The 20480-nt window shown below is 50.3% G+C and overlaps 1 protein-coding gene across 1 annotated transcript in view; it reads right to left on the bottom strand.

Moving 5' to 3' along the window:
• Nucleotides 1-20480, bottom strand: part of EXOC4 (exocyst complex component 4) — a 112382-nt gene that overhangs the window by 73520 nt on the left and 18382 nt on the right. The window contains 2 exon segments of the mRNA XM_061562701.1: nt 14592-14680; nt 17979-18127. Of these exon segments, the coding sequence (XP_061418685.1) occupies nt 14592-14680; nt 17979-18127 (238 nt within the window).

The following is a 20480-nucleotide window of genomic DNA, read 5'->3' as shown; positions in this document are numbered from 1 at the left end:
GAAGCCGCAACGGTATAGCCGGTGACAAAGGCGAGAGGCGGAGCGCGCTGCGAGCAGATAATTTTAATACGCCGTGATTTCCTGCAATGGGCGTTTTGCAGTCTCCTCTCCTTTCTTGCCGCGCCTCCACTGGCTTCCCTTGAAATATTACTAATATGCTTCAATATTTAACGCGAGGCCCACGCGTGCGAGGGCGAGCGAGCGCACGCACCCCTCCCCCTCCCGCGTGTGCGCGCATGTGCGAGTGAACGCACACTATGCACGCGCACGAGTGCTGCCACCCTTTTGATGGTTTTGCTAATTTCTGAATCGCTTGATGAGCGCAAGGAGATATTATTCATAATCGCGTAAAACAACTCTCCACCCGCCGCGCCACCCACGGCACTTCGATGAATTGTCACGTTTAGATTCAAAATAATCAGACATTTAAAGAAGCTGCCGTCACGTCAAAAACCATCTCTCGCGCACATCGCATCTGCGAGGTAAAAGGCGAGTGTTGAGGTCACGTTTGAATTTTGAGAGAAAGAGACGTCTTTGTCCTTCAGTAGCTTCGGAACCAGTGAGTTCCAAAGCGAGGGGTCCAGCGGGTGCAAAAGCTCGTGTCCTTTATGCGGTGCTTGCCTTGGCTGGCACGACCAAGAGGTTAGAGTTCAATTCAAAGAGCAATCGATTACTTTTGAAATCTCTTCTTTTACCAGTTCTTGTTTGTCATAGCCCCCAACTCATTTGTACAATATCATTCCCCTTATCACCCTAATTGCATAAATAAGAAATTAGTAATACTCACAGAAATATATCAGAGCATTATCTTGAGGAGAATACATTTTAATTGTCTATCTCGTCATCCTCATGATTGTGGATGAGCATGATGGATGTTCCAACTTTCGCTATCTTTCAGCGTCTCCCACGGAGAGCCTCGTCCTACCGCATAACAGCATCCCACCAACAGCCTCGCACTGTCCTACCGGCTTTCCCTCACTGTCCCAACTGTCTCACACTGTCCCAACTGTCTCACACTGTCCCAACTGTCTCACACTGTCCCACCAATCGATGCATTTCCTTCCTTGTCTGCCCTTCCCCTCCTTCCACTGTCCCTGGGGCTATCATCTTCATCCCTCTCAGGACGTGCCCCACATACGTCACCTTCCTTCTTATCACACTTCTTGGAAACTCTCGCTTGTAGGAGAAATTCTCTCTGAGCACATCTTCACTGCCGACTGTAATTGTCCCAGGGACAGACCGACCCCAGAGTTCACTGTTCATCATCAGAGGCCGATTAATGCATGCCTGCAGCTGGCTGCAAGCCTGCGGATACCATTGTGGGAGAGCAGGAAGGTGGCAGCACACTTCATTTCTTGGGGCCGCAGGGCTGGCCCATAACACTATCCCTGTCTCAGAGCCACACGTGCCCTTAATCCAGACCTGACAGCGTGGATTTAAAGCAGGATGCCGAACATCTGATAAATCAAGCCGGCAAATCAAAAAGCAGAAACCTCCGGTAAGTGGGACATCCAGCCACAGTCTCCTTCCCTTTCCCCCGCTGCTGCCCCATCGCTCGCCGAGCTCATTGGCTCTTCCTTAATTTCCCTACTCCACGGCCGGGCGCTACAACGGATTGTGCCTCGCCCATGCGCTGACCCTTGTGTTGCTGTACTTCGCCGGCACCGTTTACATTTGAGTCGCTGAAAAACCTAAATAAAAAATATTTCTCGTCAAAGTTGGACACGGAGAAAAACCATGCATTGCGTTCAAAAGACACGCGCTTCAGTACCGCACAGGCGCATCAGCTACAATGCACCCCAACGTTTTGCAAACACATAGCGGAAAATAGCAAGTTTCTAACATTCCGCCGGTGCGTGCGCACGCGGCATCACAGGCATAAATCAACGTTAATTCACTCCCGCGCAGATGTGGCGCAGTCGCCCCAGCATTAGCCACGTGTCACGGTGACTTCGGCTCTGATAAAGGGATCGTTAAAATTAAATAAGTGTTGGCCGCGGCGGTGACGACAGATCAGCCTCTTTACAGACTTGTCACTCTCTCTCCGCCAGCCTCTGCCCCGTGGCACCAGAGCTGCACCACCGGCCACCGTTGCCGCGATAAGCCCAGAGAAACCGAAAACCTCTCTTCGGCGGAATCAAGCCGGGTCTTCATTCTCCTGGGATGCGGCGGAGGAGCGAATTTTCTTTCTTTTTTTCTTCATTTGCTTTTTCCACTGCCACGCTTACCACCCCCTGGCCCCCTCCCCCAATTCACACAGCACCACCCCCACCCCAACTCCTCACTAGAAAATCCTATTTATTACACAATTAGTTGTCATATCATGGGACAAAAAAGGAAATTTCCATTTTAAACTGTCGCAGATGACAGTGCACCACCCTTTGTCAGAAAGTGGAACTGGAAAACGATGTTCCGGGAATATATCTCAAGTCACTTAACCATGCCAGGGGCACATGTTTTATGCCATATGTCCTGCAAAGAGGGTTCACTACGTGCCAACTGAACTAATTAACGTAATGATCAAAGCCAGTATAAGCCAAAAAAAACATACGATGCGTTTGTTTGGTGTATGCGTGTATGCAGTCAGATCCTGGCCTCAGACCACAAACTCATTACCCTGTGCATGGCTAAAAAATAATTGTGCACAGACCTCAAATCTGCCAAAGTACATGACAAACTAAGCATATTGTTTTTTGCGCAATTGTTGGTGACAGGGCAGAGACCATCAACTCGCGACACTTGAAAATGCGGTTTATTTACCAACGAAAAGTGAACGTGATTCACGGCTCAAATGAGCATTGAAGTGATGCTCGGTCTCCAGTTTACAGCCCAGAGCCGGTGGTGGAAATTCTACTATCATATGGTGGGGTCGAGTATTGTCAGAAGACAACCGCCCTTGACTTCCACGAAAATTGGGACTCGTGTTATCGATCCCAGAGAGGAGAGATGATGGGCTGAGAGTCAACCCCCCCCCCCCCGCCAACCAGGTGTTGAACTCGCATCCTTCTGATGGTGAACCGCTCGGTCTACCGCTAAGCCGCCAGGCCGGGCGAAATCCGGATTTAAATCCAGGGTCTCATCACGTGCCGGCTCAGCGCCTCTGCACACAGCAACCGTCCCCCCCGGCCCCCACGAGCCACTCGGCCACCTCCGCATGGGGGCTAATTTTAATTTGCGGAGAGAGTCGCAGATCGGTCCAGCGGAGAGAGGAGACACATTCAGAAGCCATCAGTCAGGTGTACACCGCAGCGCGGTGCTGCGTGCCAAGGTCAATACTAATGGCGGATCTGCCAGGAGCCAGGAGGAGGTGGAGGGGGTGGGGGGGGGCGGCACTGATGGTTGAATGACACTGTAATGGAGGAAATCCATTCCGTAGCCGAGATAGGACGCGCGCTGGCAATTAAAAAAACACAAAGCTGCCGCGGAAAAGATGGACGCCGGCGCTTGTCTCACGCCGAACGCCGTCTTCAAGTGTGTGCGTCTTCCGCTCAACGGGAAACGGAAAACCCTCCAAATCTCTGATAATAAAATGTAAAATTAGTCACAACCCTTTGGCTATCCGTTGCTGGACGAAGGCCACTCCTTGGCATGTCGGTGATGGGGTTTGTTTGTCCATAGCTTCACCATGGTGGTCAGCGTGGGGTTGTAGGTGGGAGTTCAGGATCAAGTTCAGATATCACCTGCCGCAGATGTTAGCCTTGGCCAGGAATCAAAGTCAGGTTGCTAGTTGTAATGTGCAGTGTGCGCAAACCACTGGCACCACTCCACCCCACCTTACATTTATTGAATATTTTAAATGTTTAAAATGCATTTCACCTTCATTACTTGGCCTTATTACAATTCTAATTAAATTGAATCTCTAATCGTTGCTCTTCATTGGCCTTACAAAATCATAATCCTCATTACAGTTTTTTTTTAATTTAGCCAAGAATTGTTCAACCTTCTTTAAGGGTATCCAACATTCTCCATCTTTCTCTTTGCATCTTCGTGTGATTCATCTGCACGTGCTCATGCGCTTCCCTCTCTGTGTATCTCTCCGTTCCTGTCTCCTTGTCGCTCCCTCTCTGTCAATCTTCTCTCACTCACTGCGCCTAGGGCCCTCTATTCCCAAAATCGGCACCGGACCCCTTGGCCATGGCGAAAGATCCTCCAGCACCAACGCGAACGCGGGACGCAGGCGATCCTTGGGCGTACGTGCGCATGTCCGCTCTCGCATTAGCGAACACCCGCAGAGAGAGGGACCAACCGTCTTGGACGCCTACTCACACGCTCCGTCGAGAGTGGGATGAGGACAGGGGTCGGGTACAAAGCCAGGGCCCGACGAAGTCCAGTTCTCGACACCGACGGATAATGGAACGGGAGGGGGGGGGTGCGGAAGGGGGGGGGGCTTTCTCACTCGCTGTGACGCTGACAAAACTCCCCGCGAGTGAGTTGGAAGATTCTCTCTCCCGTGGGTGCGGTGACCTCCAAAGACCCCGCGCCTTCGCAACGCCTCGCTCTGTCACGCGCCCGCTGGCAATTTATTTGACGTCGAGATAATATTTCCCGAGAACACAGAGCCGTCCCGCCTGACAGTGGCGCGCCCCCCCACGTCTGCCTGTCAGCACTCCGTTAGTGCCCCTGTTAACGCCAGCGGCCGTGCCCCTCTCTGTGGGCCACATCGCCGTGGGGTTTAATATGATTACATTGACTTACTTTTTCATTACCTGAAGATGCTTGCTACAGTTTCAAGCGATACATCAGACCGACTTGCTACAATTTGGTTGTGAGAATTGTTCAACTCACCGGTGAGCAAAAACAATAATACTGTAATTGGCACTTGAACCGCTTGTACACGTGGCAATTTTATTTGTTGGGTTATGAAAACTTACGACTTTAAATCCTCGTTGAGGTTTGATTCAGCATATCATTCCTTAGGGATCGATAAAATTACTACAGATTTGTGTGGAGAAGTCAACAGCGCCTTTTCTGTGGGTAGACTCACCCCCGCCATAGGAATATAGACTTTCCAACACTGCTCAGAGCTGTAAAGAGCAGATGAGCATCACTTAAATTCTCATTAACAGAAAATCGCTTTGCGTTATGATTAATCTGGTTTTTCAAGTGTTTTCACACCATTCTTATAGTGCAAGGATATCACGAAGGTGTTATATGTTTCACAGACACGTAAAGTTTGCTTGTGTGTTTAAAGTAATTAAGCAATTTGCGGGTAATAAATATAAAATGTGACAAATTTTGGACCGCGATCCCAGCATAATACCACTCCTTATTGAATAACGCCAATGGGCAGCCTAACCGCGAACCTCCGCGACAAACGGCACATCACCAGCCCAGCAGTGGAGGCCTCATTGGCCATGTCACCAGCCTAGCAGTGAAGGCCTCAGGAAGCCAGCGCCCGAGCAGCGAAGGCCCCATCCTCAGCGGGACATCGTCAGGTCAGTCACACGACGGAGGGGGCGGCGCAAACAAAACACATTATGATTGAACGCACGTCGACGGCTTAGCCGGCCGAGCCACCGCCTAATGTGGCTGGGGTTATGCGGCGGCATGCGTGGATTACCAAGGCTTTGATGGGATTGGGGGGGGGGGGCGGAGCAGAGAATGGGGTGGTGGGTGAGCGAGGAGCCAGGCGACACGTGGAACGGACACGCAAACGTGATCCCAGAAAATGAGCACCTGGCTAAAGAGTGCAAAACGGGCACCTCGAGGCGCGCGACGAAATAAAAATAATCATCGCGAGTCACGCGCGAGGTGGCACGAGAAGGACATGTAAAATGCGTCAACAGGTTTTGAAAAAAAAACTAATCAAAGCATGGAATTTGCAATTGGCAGAGACCTTGGCTGAGTACTCGTCTGAATGAGCAGAGCAACCCTCACTGATGAGTTTTTTTTTACACGCAAGGATGACAAGTAGGTAAAGTGCGCTCGCTCTCTCTCCCTCCGATAGCTTGCAAAGTCGAAATCCTGAAACGTAATCTGCAGCTGGCGGCCGCGAGGCTGAAAAGGAAGCAACAATGGGAAGTAAAACTTGAGAACGAATGAAGAGCAGGCCTGCAGATTAACTTTTCAACATATTTATTGTAAATGAGCTAAACTTGTCCTCCTGTAAACCAGCGGTACGTGCAGCGCAACAACAATCGCAACCACACTGATGTATGTTTCTCAGTAAATTGGTAACATTTGATAACCTCTGCCTGTGGGAGGCGAGCGTTTCTCAGAATTACTTGAAATATTTAGTGGCCGGGCTAAGGCCTCTTTTTTTCAATTTTCTTTCATGAAACTAGTAGTGCTCGGGTAGCGTTGATTCCTGCGCTCGCTCGCTCCGCGCTCGACACTTTCATCCACTGGTGGGGGTCTGGCAGCGTCGCGGGGCGCGCAATCGACGCGCCCCCCCACTCCCCCCCCCGGCAGCCCCGTGCGCGGCCGTAACGAACTTGGAATTGGCTTCGCGCGAGCGAGATTCTCTAAGAAGCGGGAGGTGGGGGACGGCCCCGCCACTCTGCACCGTTAGACAGAGCCGTTGGTCTCTCTCTGCCGGCGTCGTTAATTTATGCGGCACCACACAGGGTTGGCGCCACGGGTGCAAGGCCGGCAGCGCCGCCCCTTGCTCGCACGCTCGCCGCGTCTCGCCGCGAGATGATAGGGAGGCAGATGGAAATGGGGCTCGTTAAAATTGTTGGCGTCTGTTTGGGATGAATTTTCTCTGCCGAACCGCTTAAATGCAATTTACCGTCCGTTGGTCTGTGGGAATTACTTTGGCAGAGATCTGTTTTGCTTTACTCGAGCGGAACAGAGACTGCAGCTCCACTGCGCTCTTTGAACCCCCAGCGCCAACCTCTCGCAAACTCTCGGAATGATTTTGTGCGCCCGCGTTTCATCAAAGCGACAGCATTTTAAGCCACAATCCTTTTTCTTTCAAGGCATCCTAAACTAATTTCTCCCTCGTAGTTATACGAGAATTGTGTCAGCCGCTGAAAGGTCTTCATGACATTTTTAGGTTCCGTACGCTCGGCCACACAATCAGTCTTTCCGGGACGAAATGAAAGACCCGCGCTCCCATCTTCATCGCGGGAAATCTGACGGCCTGCGTTTGAAGTGGCCGGCGAGGCCCTGCTGTTTAAGACGTGGCTTCCGTCTGGAACCAGCGCCGCCCTTCATGCTGCCGACACGGGGACGCGTCGACAATTAGGCCGATTTTCCAGATCGCTCGGCTCGCGCTGCCCAACTAGTCGGCGCGTTGTTCTGAATGACTTACGCGAGCTCCCTTTAACATCAGTTGAGCATTTTTTTATTTCCCCCCCCCCACCATCAATCGCCGCCCACCCCACCACGACCGCGTGACGCGACATCGTAGAGCGTGGATTGCGTGGGAGGCGTGAGGAGGCCTCGGAATGACTGACACCAAACAATATCAATTGTACGGGAGCCGTGTTATGAAATGGAGGGCATGTATCAATCAGGCGAGGGCAGCCGCCGTCGATGTAAAGCTATCGAGGCGCGGTAAGTGCACATGAATTGTTTATTAGCACGCTGCCATCGGCCGCCACCGACCGCCAGCACCCGCCAAATCATCCGCCCAGCGCGGGCGGAGATGACGGGGAGATGACGGGAGATGCCGGCCCACCTCCCCCTCGTAGACTCGGGGATGAGTAGGGTGGGCGGAAGGTGTGGGGAGGGGGGGTTTGGGTGGAGGGACAGTGGGGAGTGAGAAAGCAAGGGAGGGGTGCAGCTCAGTAAGGGGCCTCATGGGACCGGGCTGTCGGTGTGACGTTTCGTACCAGCATGAAACTTTTATGCGGGTATCAGAGGAAACGGCCTCAAGGTTAAGGAGTTGATTGGTCTGTGGTCCACCATGATGGGTTGGTGAAACTCTAGCCCTGCCTCACAGATCTGGTCGCCTTCCTCCGCTCGTGCACGCCCCACTCATTGGTCAAAAGTTTAACGTTTAGGCTCGTTAAAAAGTGTTTTATTTAACAAGCTGAGAGCTCATTGTGATTCAGTATCACTTCCCAATTTAGCTGCATTGTTTATCCAGGTGAGAGCTAATTTAGATGTAATCTCTAATGAATGCAAATTAATATGAAAATATATATTAGAGGTAAAGATTTTAAACAATTTATTTACGGTTTATTTAAAACTAATTGTATTGGTTATGACATTACAGAATCTTTATTGTCCCCTCTACAGGAGGCACGACCCTTGTAATGACCCACAGCAATGACTGGGCTGTGGTGAAACATTGACCTCTCGACCAAAACACAAGTTGAACATCGTAGTGAGTGCGTTGACCACGAGGATATCCAGTGAACACGAAAACACACACACACGGTATAAACACACACACCCACGCATACACGTAAACACGCTCGAACACATGCTCGCATAGGCGCGTACACATAATCACACTGAAACACTCGTGCGCGTACGCACACACTCGTGCGCGTACGCACACACTCGTGCGCGTACGCACACACTCGTGCGCGTACGCACACACTCGTGCGCGTACGCACACACTCGTGCGCGTACGCACACACTCGTGCGCGTACGCACACTCGTGTGCGTACACACACTCGTGTGCGTACACACACATGCAATTTGGGGGGAGGCCCACTGAGCTAAGATGCTCTCTCTTTTAGTTTCCAATCGGGACCCAGGCTAAATGATCTGATATGGTAGCAAGACACACAGAGCTATACACTCGGGCAAATACAAACACGTGAATGCACATTCACAATTACTCAGACACACATGAGCGAGTAGGACTGGTTGTGAAATCACTCACCACTGAGATCACCCATCGCCGCGGTCGCTGGGCTCATATTGTAGTGTGCTAACCCCTGCACCACCGCTCCCCATTCTCTCACGTACAAAGACCACCCATAAACACATTAAGACTATTGGGGAAAGTCTTCTTGGTGGGCACCTATTAAGGCCAACAGGGGGGTGGGTGGCCAGCGTCACCGTTGACTGTCTTTGTCTCCGCAATGCCAGCGCTGTTGTTTACAGACAACACCAGGTATTGCACTAACCAGAACAATTAGTGCATTGGCAACCACTGCACTACGCATACAATGACACCCACAAAGCCCCTACCGTGTGCACACACACCCAAAGACAAAGATCCCCCATATAACTTGAACAGACTGTTGGGGAAAATGCTGTTAAGCGAGCACTGACGATAGCTGGCACGGCACACGAGGGGGTGGGTGGCCAGCACCACACCCAGCGGTCTTTGTCTCCCTTGTGGCGATGTTAACACACCGCACCAGATACTCATTTGAAGCTGAGTCGACCTAGGGGTAGCCCAGGACCGGTTCAGACAATCGTCACAGGTGGTGGCCGTGGGCAGGAATCGAACTTGGGTCGCCGGGTTCGTAGCGAGCCAACCGCTACACTACGGTGAAACACAAACACACACTCACACCCATCTGCACGGTGCAACACAAACACACACTCACACCCATCTGCATCTCCACTCCCCTTGCCCCCCCCCAGCGGGTTGCGTTATCCATCCATGGCACCCAGGTAAGGTAGGGTGACACGCCACGAGATGGGTTTGGTTGTGTGGTCGCTGAGCAGGGGGTAGGGCAGGCAAGGGGTGAAGAGGAGAGGGGGGAGAAGCGTTCGGCCAGGATTGAGATCATTAAAAACATCCCCTGGGCAAAGAAACCAAACTCTGGCTCAGATAGAAAACATTTACTTACGCTCCAGCAGCACGGAGCCTCGCGGTGATTTATGAGCGACCCGGAATCGCCTTAAGTGGCCCCTGCTGCCTCAGACCGACAAAGAACGGTGGAACCAGCGGTGCAGGAGTGTGTATAGGTTAGCGCACTGCATTACGAACCTGGAGAACTGCGTGGTTATTCGCAGCTGTGTATTAACCATACAACTATAAAGATGCGCAGTCTGCTTCACTCACAGCGGACATTAAAGATTCTGTGATTCGCAAGAGCTGATCACTGTGTAATACCGGCTTCATGGTCCAAATTTGCTGAATTGAAAAATGATCTGCATATTGTAATCTACACAGCAACCATCAAACAGAACTGAAAAAAAACAACTTGGCAGGACCCTTTCAGAAAAGAGAGTCATGAGACTCGGTGAACAAGCAGAGTAATAATAATGATAATAATCTGTACAACGGTATGAGTGTGTACGCCTCTGGTAGCCAAGCCGGCTACACGCTATCACTTCAACAGGGTGCGCACGCGACATCAACGGCGAATTATACTGCGCTTTAGCCCTTAACCCAGGAGGCAGCCGTTTGCCAGGAGAGAGGCATCGTTTCTCAATGGGCTCTCACCTGGCTCCGTGTATAAACCTGATTGATGTCAGTCCCGACTCTCAACGCTCAACCGCAACAACAGGAAACGCACTGCAGCTGGTGCGGTGCCTCGCCGCTCGCTTTACAACCGAAATTATCATCGCGCTCCCACAAGGACGTTTCTGGCTCGAGGACGCGGAATTAATCAAGTGCCGTAGAGTACATAAAATGAGTACAACAGCGGTTGTGCCATCACTCGATTGACGAGCTCTGTTCCCCGGTACGATCACGCCCCAAATTACGTCTCCCCCTTTGATGTCGTTTCGCAAATACGTCCTCACTTTATTATCAACACCGCTACCCGATGTGCGTCGCCTCAACCCCACACTCACGTCGCCCACAGCGTCGTCCGTCCTTGCTCGTGTCCGTCGCCTCGGCCTTCGCCTCCACCTACCCTGTCAATCACTTCTATTTACGTCGTTTCGATATTCGTTGCACGTTTCAGCACGTAAACTGGGGTATTACTGTACTTGTTTAAACTCACGTCTCTCTAATATATGTGTGTACAACTTACCCCCATCACAGGCATGTGGAATAAAAAAAAAAACTGGCGAGTTCATTTGGCCCGGTGGGTGAGAAAGGAAACTAATTACATTCCTAGTATGCACATTTATAGCCCCTTCTCAATCCACTGCTGGATGAGGGTCTTCCCATGCCACATTCGTCATGGAGGTTGTTTGACCATACGCTGATCAGCATGGGTGGGTGGAGGCAGAGGATCAGTTCAGACATCACTCGCTACGGATGTGAGCCACGGCTGGGTACATAGAACAATGTAATAACCACTGCACAACCATCCTCCCACATGCCTAATCTAAAAATATAAAAGGGAAATTTGTGATTATGTGCGTTTCTTCAAAAAGTTTAGCGTATTTCGCGACATGCAACAAACTTTAAATTTGCCATGTGGGTACTTTCCAAACTGTACACCATGCAAAAATGATAAAAAAAAAGACTTTTGTATTTTGGGGGGGGGGGGGGGGGGGGCGCAATTATGGATATATTTTGCATGGCAAGTGATGGGGGGTCACATCACAACTGTGATGTCACCCCCCATCCTCCGCGTAGGCCGTGTATTAATCCAAAACAAGAATCCAAGTCTCGGGCGAAGCCGGGTAGTAAAGCTAGTATGAAATAAACCAAAAAATAAGACTATAATTCATGGTACCTTGACAGCACTCACATTTGTTTTCATGCAAAACAACATTTTGGCCAATAATTAAAGGCATTTGAAGCTTTAGGATTCATGGGGTCGCTGGGCTGAGTGAGAGTAGTGAGCGGAAGGAAGTGTTGAGTGTTAGAGTGAGCTGGGAGTGGTGAGCAATCACCAGCTCAATGTGCATCGAAGAGCAGTGGGCGCCGCCATCACTCTCACCACGGCGCCGACGAACCCTGACCCCTCACACACAAGCGGAGCGAACGACAGAGGTGGAGAAGACGCAAAACAGGGAGCAGGGAGGTAGCGGTCGTGACAGCGACAGGCAAGGGAGAAGCAGGCTGGGCTCGAGCGAAGAGAAAACGGGGTAGAGGCGATGGAGTGGGTGCTGGCCACTTCCTGTTGCAGAGGTGGGGGGGGGGGGGGGGTGACCTGCGGCACGTGCAAGCACCAGCGAGCCAGCGAGAAATCATCCAGCGCCAGCATGGGAACGGTGTCTGCGCGGGGTGAACGGGGCATGCCACCCGGCGCTCGCCAATTCATCAACGTTAAAGCGACGCGATCGGGCGGTGGGCCGGCGCCAAGTTGCGGCGGTGGCGGGCGGCACTAGCCACGCAGCCGGCGCTCTTGTGACGACGGTGGAGAAGGGGCGACGGAGCTGCATGCGCCACCGCCATCCATCACAGCCAAAACACTCTCCATTCGTTATGCATAATTTACACCGACAAGCCATCAATCTACACCCTCCTCTGGCTTTTTTGAGGGGGAAGTCGGTAGGAGTGGAGGGTGGAGGGGGTAATTACATGTTTTGAGATGAAATCCATGTAATGCCGCTTGTAGTGAAATATATTTATTTCACGAGCGTTTACTGCCGAGCTTGCAAATTGAGCCGTGGTGCGGAATCCGTACAGATTAAGGAGCCGGTAAAAGTGTATTACTCCTGACTGGCAAACACGAGGCTCCCGAACACCTCACGCACGCACGCACGCACACACGCCGTGCCAGCTCTTGCAATACGCTAGCTTTCTGATTCAATACAAATAAATATCGATATAAACGTACATGCCCGCAAAAAGAGCCATCGTTCTTCGTAACAGATGAATCTGCGCTGTTCATTCAGGGGCGTGAATTAGGCATCGAATCGAGCATCGGCTCTCAATTGATAAAAATTCGAAACGACCGAGCCGAAATAAAATAAAAGGGAGGAAGTTGATAAACGATAGCAACTTTTTATGGAGATAAATTAATTAATAAACCCTCGCCAAGCGATAATTATCCACTTAGTGAGGGGAAGGAAAAATAAACCGTAACTCCAGGACGTGACACGGGGGCGCGCGTTTGCTCGCTTCCTGTGCCCCTAATGGGCGGTGTGGAATATTGCCCGGGCATAAAATATACATTACAAAGTCAAACAGAATTGGCCCGGTGATACGGTGAGCTGGGCTCCCTGGTGGCAGCCGCGATGGGGGGGGATCTATTAGCACCGAGCCGGGAGCGGCCGGGCCATGCGAGAATACCGGCACAGGGTGGCGGCAGCGGTGTCGGTGCATTAAAACTCACCGTGCTTATCAACTCACTCATAATGTAAATTGCAAACATTATTTTTTACAAAAACACTTTAAGCTTCTGCCAGAGCCTCCGATAATGCCGGAACGGTGCTTTCTCGACACGTCCGCGAACGCCTATTTAAGAGGGTTTAGTCTAAAACGAGCCTTGCTTATGTACGCAGAGGCGCCGAGTAACAAGTACAACTACGGCATGCGAACACCACGGGCGCGGGGCGACCTTCACAGGCGGTGGAACTGATCAACGGACAAAGACGAACGCCCCACGCACCTCAACGCACGCATGCACGTGTGGGCGCGCGTGCGCCCGCATTTCGATACGAAGCGAAACTACATTCTAGAGTACTGTGCTTTCGTCGCAGTGTTATAGTGTGTTGGTGCCACTGCAATGCATTGTATAGTGGTGTAGTTATGGCAGTGCATTGCAGTGCAGCGTAGAGTATAGCGGCGTATTTATGTAATTCAGTGCAACAAAGTGTTTCAGCTATTACACCGCATTGCAGAGTGTTGCAAGTGTATTGAATTGTGACAGTTTTGTAACGAATGTAAATGTTAGTGTCCACTCAGCCCAACATTCATCCCACAAATGCCACTAGAACCCATATCCCATCACTTTTTCTTTCCCACCTCTCCCCAGTCGGACACATACCAATCTCAACAGGCTCTCTAATTCATTTGAATATGTAATTTCACAATGCCATATGATTGATGGGAACAATAATACTGCCCATAATGGCACTCATTTATCCAGGAAGGCCTCTATGGCTGGTGACATTGCCTCACGTTCGCCGCTTGTTGCCGAGGGTCACGATTCGAACCGAGTGGCCACTCCGATTAACACTGCGGGTGTGATAACAACGTCGCTCTCCATCCGCTTCATAGCCGACTTTAAAGATCCCTGCGACGTAATTCGCAAGATTGGGCTATCGTGTGCCGGCGTCAAAAGTCCAAATTTGCCAAATTAGAAAATTGCAGGCAAATTACCCAATTGGGATCTCACACACACACACAGCGGCGATCATCACCCCCTGCTGGCAGACTAACGCCCCAGGTCGCCCTTGCAAATGAGAAGTATCCTGGTTCTCATCTGATTTTACGGCACACCCTCTGCCACCCACCAAGTGGTCCCGCAACCTATAACAGCCTGCCATGCATGGTGGTCGCACATCCACGCACCGAGGGGTTTACCATGCCGGATGGGATGACACTTAAGATCCACACATATGGGTTAATAAATCCACTGCTATCTCGCATGCAAACTGTTTTCAACCGCCACACTGCAGGTCACGGCAGCACTTCTATTTTGCTTCTTACTTCTCACTGTTCCACTGTGGAAGTCCCTCCCATCGTCTCTATTTACAACTTAGAAAGTGCTGTTTGTTACTGACTACTTTGTGAATTGGGCCTGTGCTAAGTAACTGTTATTAAAAAAATCTCCAAGCAGCTTTGGGAGTTTCCCAAGTCGTTATGCGCTCCACCAACCCCTTCGAAGTGTCACAGGCGCGGTGGTGCGAGTGTCGCCATCTTCTCTCGGCCTCCGACTCACCCTGCAGGGCGCCGCTCTTGATGTACAGCGCCTGCCGCTGCTCGCGCAGGTAGGTGCTCATGCTGATGGCGTGGGACGACGACTCGAACCTGCCGGCGTGGAGGGGAGAGGGCAGATGGGGCGCGCACGGCGGCGCTGCTGAACACGGCGGTGGGGGCAAGCACACACGGCAAGGACGAAAGCCAACGGAACGGGTCGTGGTCAGCTGTCACCACTCGTCGTCGTGATCGTCAGCACCATCGTCGTCGTCATCGGGCCATTCCACCCATAGACAACCACCGTTGATTTCACCACAGAGAAATGCTAATTTTATCGACCCGAGGGATGCACGGCTGCCAATCCCTAACGAGGAATTGGACTCCGATCGCGAGCCGCTCACTCTGCCGCCGAGCCATCCCGGCTGGATGGGGAGGGCAAATAAAAAGGATGACACAAGCAAACGCAACGGCTGGAGATAGCCGCCAACGGGGCCGGGGGTGCTCCAACGTCACTACCCTTCATCCTCATTATCGGCATCACCATCACCGGTCCGCGTGCATCGTATAACAAATTTGCGAGTCGAAACAACGGCAGGGGCCCACAACCCCGAGCCCCGCGTGACAAACGGCGCGAGAGTGCGATTAACGTCGCTGCAGTGCGCGCCGCGCGGGGTCTCGCCCATGCCCACGCGTCGCTTGCTCGCTGCATGTGCAAGCCCACACACAGTCGTGTTAAAATTAAAACAAGGTGCATGCCTAAACACAGAAGTATCTTGCCTTTAAGCAAAATACCTACGGTGCGCGCATTTCACTTGTCCGATACGTACGTTTGAAGATACGCTGTTTGAGAAAAAAGACCTTAAAGTTAGAGTCAGGTGTTCTCTGACTGCAGTGATGTCGCATTAAACAGTACAGGAGCGATGGTGCAGTTATTATTATCACTACGCTTGTTTGCCCCGGAAAACCTCACTGAGTCTCAAGATTTTTCGATTTAAAGCTTTCGTGACTGCAGGGATTCATCTTCTTGTTTCTTTCGGTAAAGTCACGTAGAAGGGAAGTAATAAAATAATAATAAATTATGTTTTATTTTTATTATTTTATTACTTCCCTTCTACGTGACTTTACCGAAAGAAACAAGAAGATGAGTCTCAAGACTTTATTAGGAGGGTCCTGCCAAGATGTTGTGGCTATGTGTAATCCCAATTGAGTAGATGGCAGGTAAATTTTCATCAATGGGATGTTTGGCTGATAGCAATTAAATTGTGTTTTTTTTTTTCAATAACATCACCAAAGTGCAATTGGGGAGCATCTGACATTTTAATGAATGAACCTTTAAACGCTTGCACGACAGCCCAACAGATATAGCCCAGGTGTGCATCTGCAAGATAAGAACACCCATTAATTTGCTGAAGACATATCTATATCTACGGGACTGTAGAGCTTGGGCAATTATTGGCAGAGGCTCAGCGCCTTCTCACGTGTCCGTGGTTTCTCAGCGGTAGGAAGATTGAAATTGCATAAGTGACAATGACGCGATATAAACCTAAACATCGTCTTTCGTTTATGTGGCCTGCAATGTTCTTTATAAGATAAGTCATCTGTTCAGCCGAAGACAAATAAAAAGCTGACAAGAGAGAGGTGCGTGCTTAGGATTACACTGATAGACAGGCAGATACATTGACGACTCAGAGAGCATATGCAACATCCAGCCACCATATTGACTGATAAATTAAAAAGTAAATGGGCTTGGGCAAGACAAGTCACGGGCAGAGCCGGGTGGGGCTTGTTGCATTGCGAATCGGTGAGAGATGGCGACTGGTCTTCGGAAGGGCTTCATCCAGCGGTGTAGAGAGCAAGGCATATGGTGATTACGTTGATTTGCCTCTGGCTTTACAGGACACCCGGGTGACAATGCAGCTTTTATCCGGAATCAAATGGTGGGGGCTGAGATGCGTTGCACTTTTTCCCCGCACGGAGGTGTTTACATGTCGAAATAATTATGCGTTACCGCGCGAGAAAGAGAGATATTCCCCCGTAAAATATCACGGACACATCCTCCGCCATCACTCACTGTCCCTTATACCGCTTCAAATTTAATAACACTCCAGATTAAATGCTTTATTTTCCATAACACGCACTCCCGATTCCAAGTGGCGGCGGCGTCCATTTCAAAGACAAATCGATGGACTGGCAGGCACAAATTGAAACAATTTCACAGGACAGACAATTTGCAAAAGGAAATGCTTGCGCGCGGCCACAACAATCTGCCGCTGAATTAAAAGGCTCTGCAAAAAAAAAAGGCAAGGCGCCGCTGACACCACCTCCGCAGGCTCTGCATTGATTCCTGACATTTTTATTTTCTCCGAATCGCTCGTCCGCTCTGTTGCTGGTGGCGGCACCGAAAGAAAAATCGATTCATCCTAAACATACAAAAAATATAAAATAAAATCCTTCCTCCCAAAATATCAGGGTTTGTCATTTCCCAAATCAGCCAACTGTTTTTTTTTGTTGGAACAAATATTTCCAAAGCCGTGAATAGGATACGGAGGGAGGGACCTTTACCGTTGCTGCGGCAACAACGTCCATTGACGGATGACGAGTATCGTTTTGACAACTGTCAACTCGCTCCGTGTTTTTTGAGAACCGTCGTTGTGGAACGTGTTGCTGTGATTTTTTTTATCACGGTGTTTTGCACGATGGAAATGCATGGCATATTGTTCTATTCGTCATCTGTGATTAATAAGGCTGCTTCCTGTGCGTAAGACAGTTCAGCTTCTGAGTTGCGTGCGCTCCACTCAAGCGTGAGAGTCATGGCAGAGGTGGCAACAATAGTGATGATGGTTGCGATCCTGTGTTGTGTAACATTATTGTGGTGATGGTTATTGGAGTGTTGTGTAACATTGTTGTGGTGATGGTTATTGGAGTGTTGTGTAACATTGTTGTGGTGATGGTTATTGGAGTGTTGTGATGACGGTTGTGAAGATGTATACGTTGAGTGTTGCGATGACGGTTGTGATGATCCATAATTGAGGTTTTTGGTTATGATAAGTGGAGTTGAGTGCTGTGATGATAGTTGTGGAGAGAATTGCGATGGTGGTGATGTGCGCTACATTACGTATTGTCAAGATGATGATGGCAACAACGGATGCACTGTGATGATGAATGTTGACACCGGACAGTTGTGACGATGTTGGCCATGGGGATAAGTGCTGTCATAATGGCTGTTAAGTGTTGCCATGACGACTGCGATAGCTGCGATAATAGCAGTGATGGCAATGATTGTTGTGATGATAGTAGCAACGGGGATGATTGTTGCGATGATCGCAGTGACGGCGATGATCGATACGACGATCGTGGCGATGGCAGCGAGTGATAGCGATGACGGTTTTCGATGCGGTGCCGGTCTCACTTGAACAGCGATGGCCGCTGTCGTTGCTGCTTTTTCTTCACGAAGAACGAGGAGAAGTCTCCACCAGAACTGGGGTAGGGGAGCTGGGCCGAGGGCTCTGCTCCGGCAGCTCGAGTGTTCTTCACATCCAGGTAATCCGTGAGCAACATCTGCGAAGGAGCCATCGTCAAATCACTATCACCACGAAAAGCAACCGATAATATATTGCCACCACCGACACACGCACAATCTTCACCAATCGCGACGTCACCATCACCAGTGCTTGCATTATCACTACAACCGTCTTCATGATCAACAATCGTCAACAACGCACACACGATCTGCGTTCAAGCAACCATCTAAATATTACTGCAACCATCACTGCGACTGGAGTCACTACTGGAATCATCATAATCATAACCAACATCATTATCACTCTGCACGATCTATCTCACCGTCACTGTCGCAACAATTTACATTCCAGCCATTACCGTCACCATCATCCACAATCGCCCATATTATCATCACTCCAACAATAAACAACATCATCATCACTAACACAACCACAGCTGTCTCTTTCACCATCGTCATCACGAACGCCTGCATTATCACCACCATCTCCCCAAACCATCAATATCGTCATAACCACCACCCTGACAGCCGCAAACATCACTTTCGCCATTATCACCACCGCCAGCAGCACCGTCAATATCACCGCCACCACGGATATCACCGCCGCCATAATCATCAATCACCATCCTTAGTCATCCGTAATCGCCAATCTCATCACAGCAGCACCATCGATTACACCAGCCCGGCCCAGCAGACGGCCTCGGGAGCCAGCGTTTCCACTGGGTGGAGCGGAGAGACCGAGGCGCGGCGATGCAGCCGGGAGGCGATTGCGGTTGCGCGCCTTCTCCTCCGCCTCCCCGCCCCGCGCGGGTTATCTGTCGCCCTGACGTGCACGTGCGCCGATACTATATCGGGCAGGACAGCCAAAACACGGCCACGCGCGTCGCCGGAGCAAGCGCCGGCGTGTTTTTTTGCCTTTTTTTTGGCCTCTTCTCTCTGCCCGTTAGATTGGCTGGGCCAATCCATCAACCTCGGCGGGAATCGAAAACGAGCGTCCGTCTCGTCGCGTCGTCACGTCAATTGACGTGCGGAGATAAGAGCGTCGCAGCAAAACTCCGCTTGCTCCAAAGGAGCCGGCTCCGGTCTCCGGCTGAGAATCAGGAGCGGCCGAGGTGGCTGGATGGCTCCGAGGTCAGAGACGCCGAGTCGGAAGCGCTGAGAACCTGGGTTCGAATCCAGGTTTCAGCCCATTGTGATTACCTGTGCTTCTCAAGTGGAAAGGATTGGTCTCAGCCCAGTCACCAATCACCATACAACAAAAACGCATGGAGTTACGTTTGTTTGCCACTTAGTTTGGGCAAAATCCAGCTCTGAAATAATGTGGACTGATGCCTACTTTATTGAAGGCGATATTGGCACGTAAAATGAAGATTGATTGATTATTGAACATGTGTTCCTACGGTAGACGTAATGAACCCCAATTGGTATCATCCAGATAAATAAGGAACGCGGATCAGAAAGCCCGACACTCGCTGGAGTACGATGGGGTGCAGGAGATTAGCGTGTGAGGTGGCAGAGAGATGCGGCAGAGTGAGGGTTTGTGTCTGTGACACCTCCTGACCTTATTTGATCACTTTGTTGTTGTATTTTCAACGTCGTGTCAAAAGACGCAGAAGAGTCCGAAACTCTCGCAGAGGATTGGAACCATTTGTGACGGAGAATAGGTCCGTGGACGCATATATCACAGAGCTATCTATGAGATCCCTTCAGGTGACTCTTGTTCCATACATTAGGGAGCAGCACTTTTCCACCCGCTTTGCATATTAGAATAATGTTCAGTCAAAGCAATATTTTACGCAGAACGGGAACGCTACAGGGGGCATAGAGCAACAGGAATAAAAAATAATTAAGCCGGCATGACCTCAGCGGCTAACACAGAGTGAGCAAAATTAAATGCAACCGCGCGCAAAATATAGTGCAACATATTCCTTTCTGTGAGCACTTTAACTTGGCTACGAAGCTGACACACGGAAGACGGCAACTCAAAACTGTTGCCCACTCTAAAATGTAAGATACTGGAACGTTGGAGGATTCGTCAACCACGTTCCGGCAGGCCACATAATAACACTTTCGTGTGCTGGCAGGCCACGTGGCATCACATGGTGTCGTGATGTCATACCGTGTATATACCTGACCACTAATCTGTACTGCATGCCTCCAGGTATCTCGTCTCTCATCAGGTTTATCTCACTTTCATTTCACTAATCATCATATCTTGTCTGCAGCTCTCTTATCTCTATCCATTGTTCATCTCTCCTTCATATCACAAATCATCATCTCTTGTGTGCAGCTCTCTTATCTCAATTATTTCTCTTTTTCATGTCAATAATCTTTATCTCTTTCCTACAGCTCTCATGTCTATATCTTGCTTTTGCCTCTTTTTCATCTCGC

Source organism: Lethenteron reissneri, chromosome 30 (assembly GCF_015708825.2).
Source record: "Lethenteron reissneri isolate LAM-NWPU_2019-01 chromosome 30, ASM1570882v1, whole genome shotgun sequence".
NCBI lineage: Eukaryota > Metazoa > Chordata > Hyperoartia > Petromyzontiformes > Petromyzontidae > Lethenteron > Lethenteron reissneri.
This window is presented reverse-complemented; position numbering and strand designations above follow the sequence as displayed.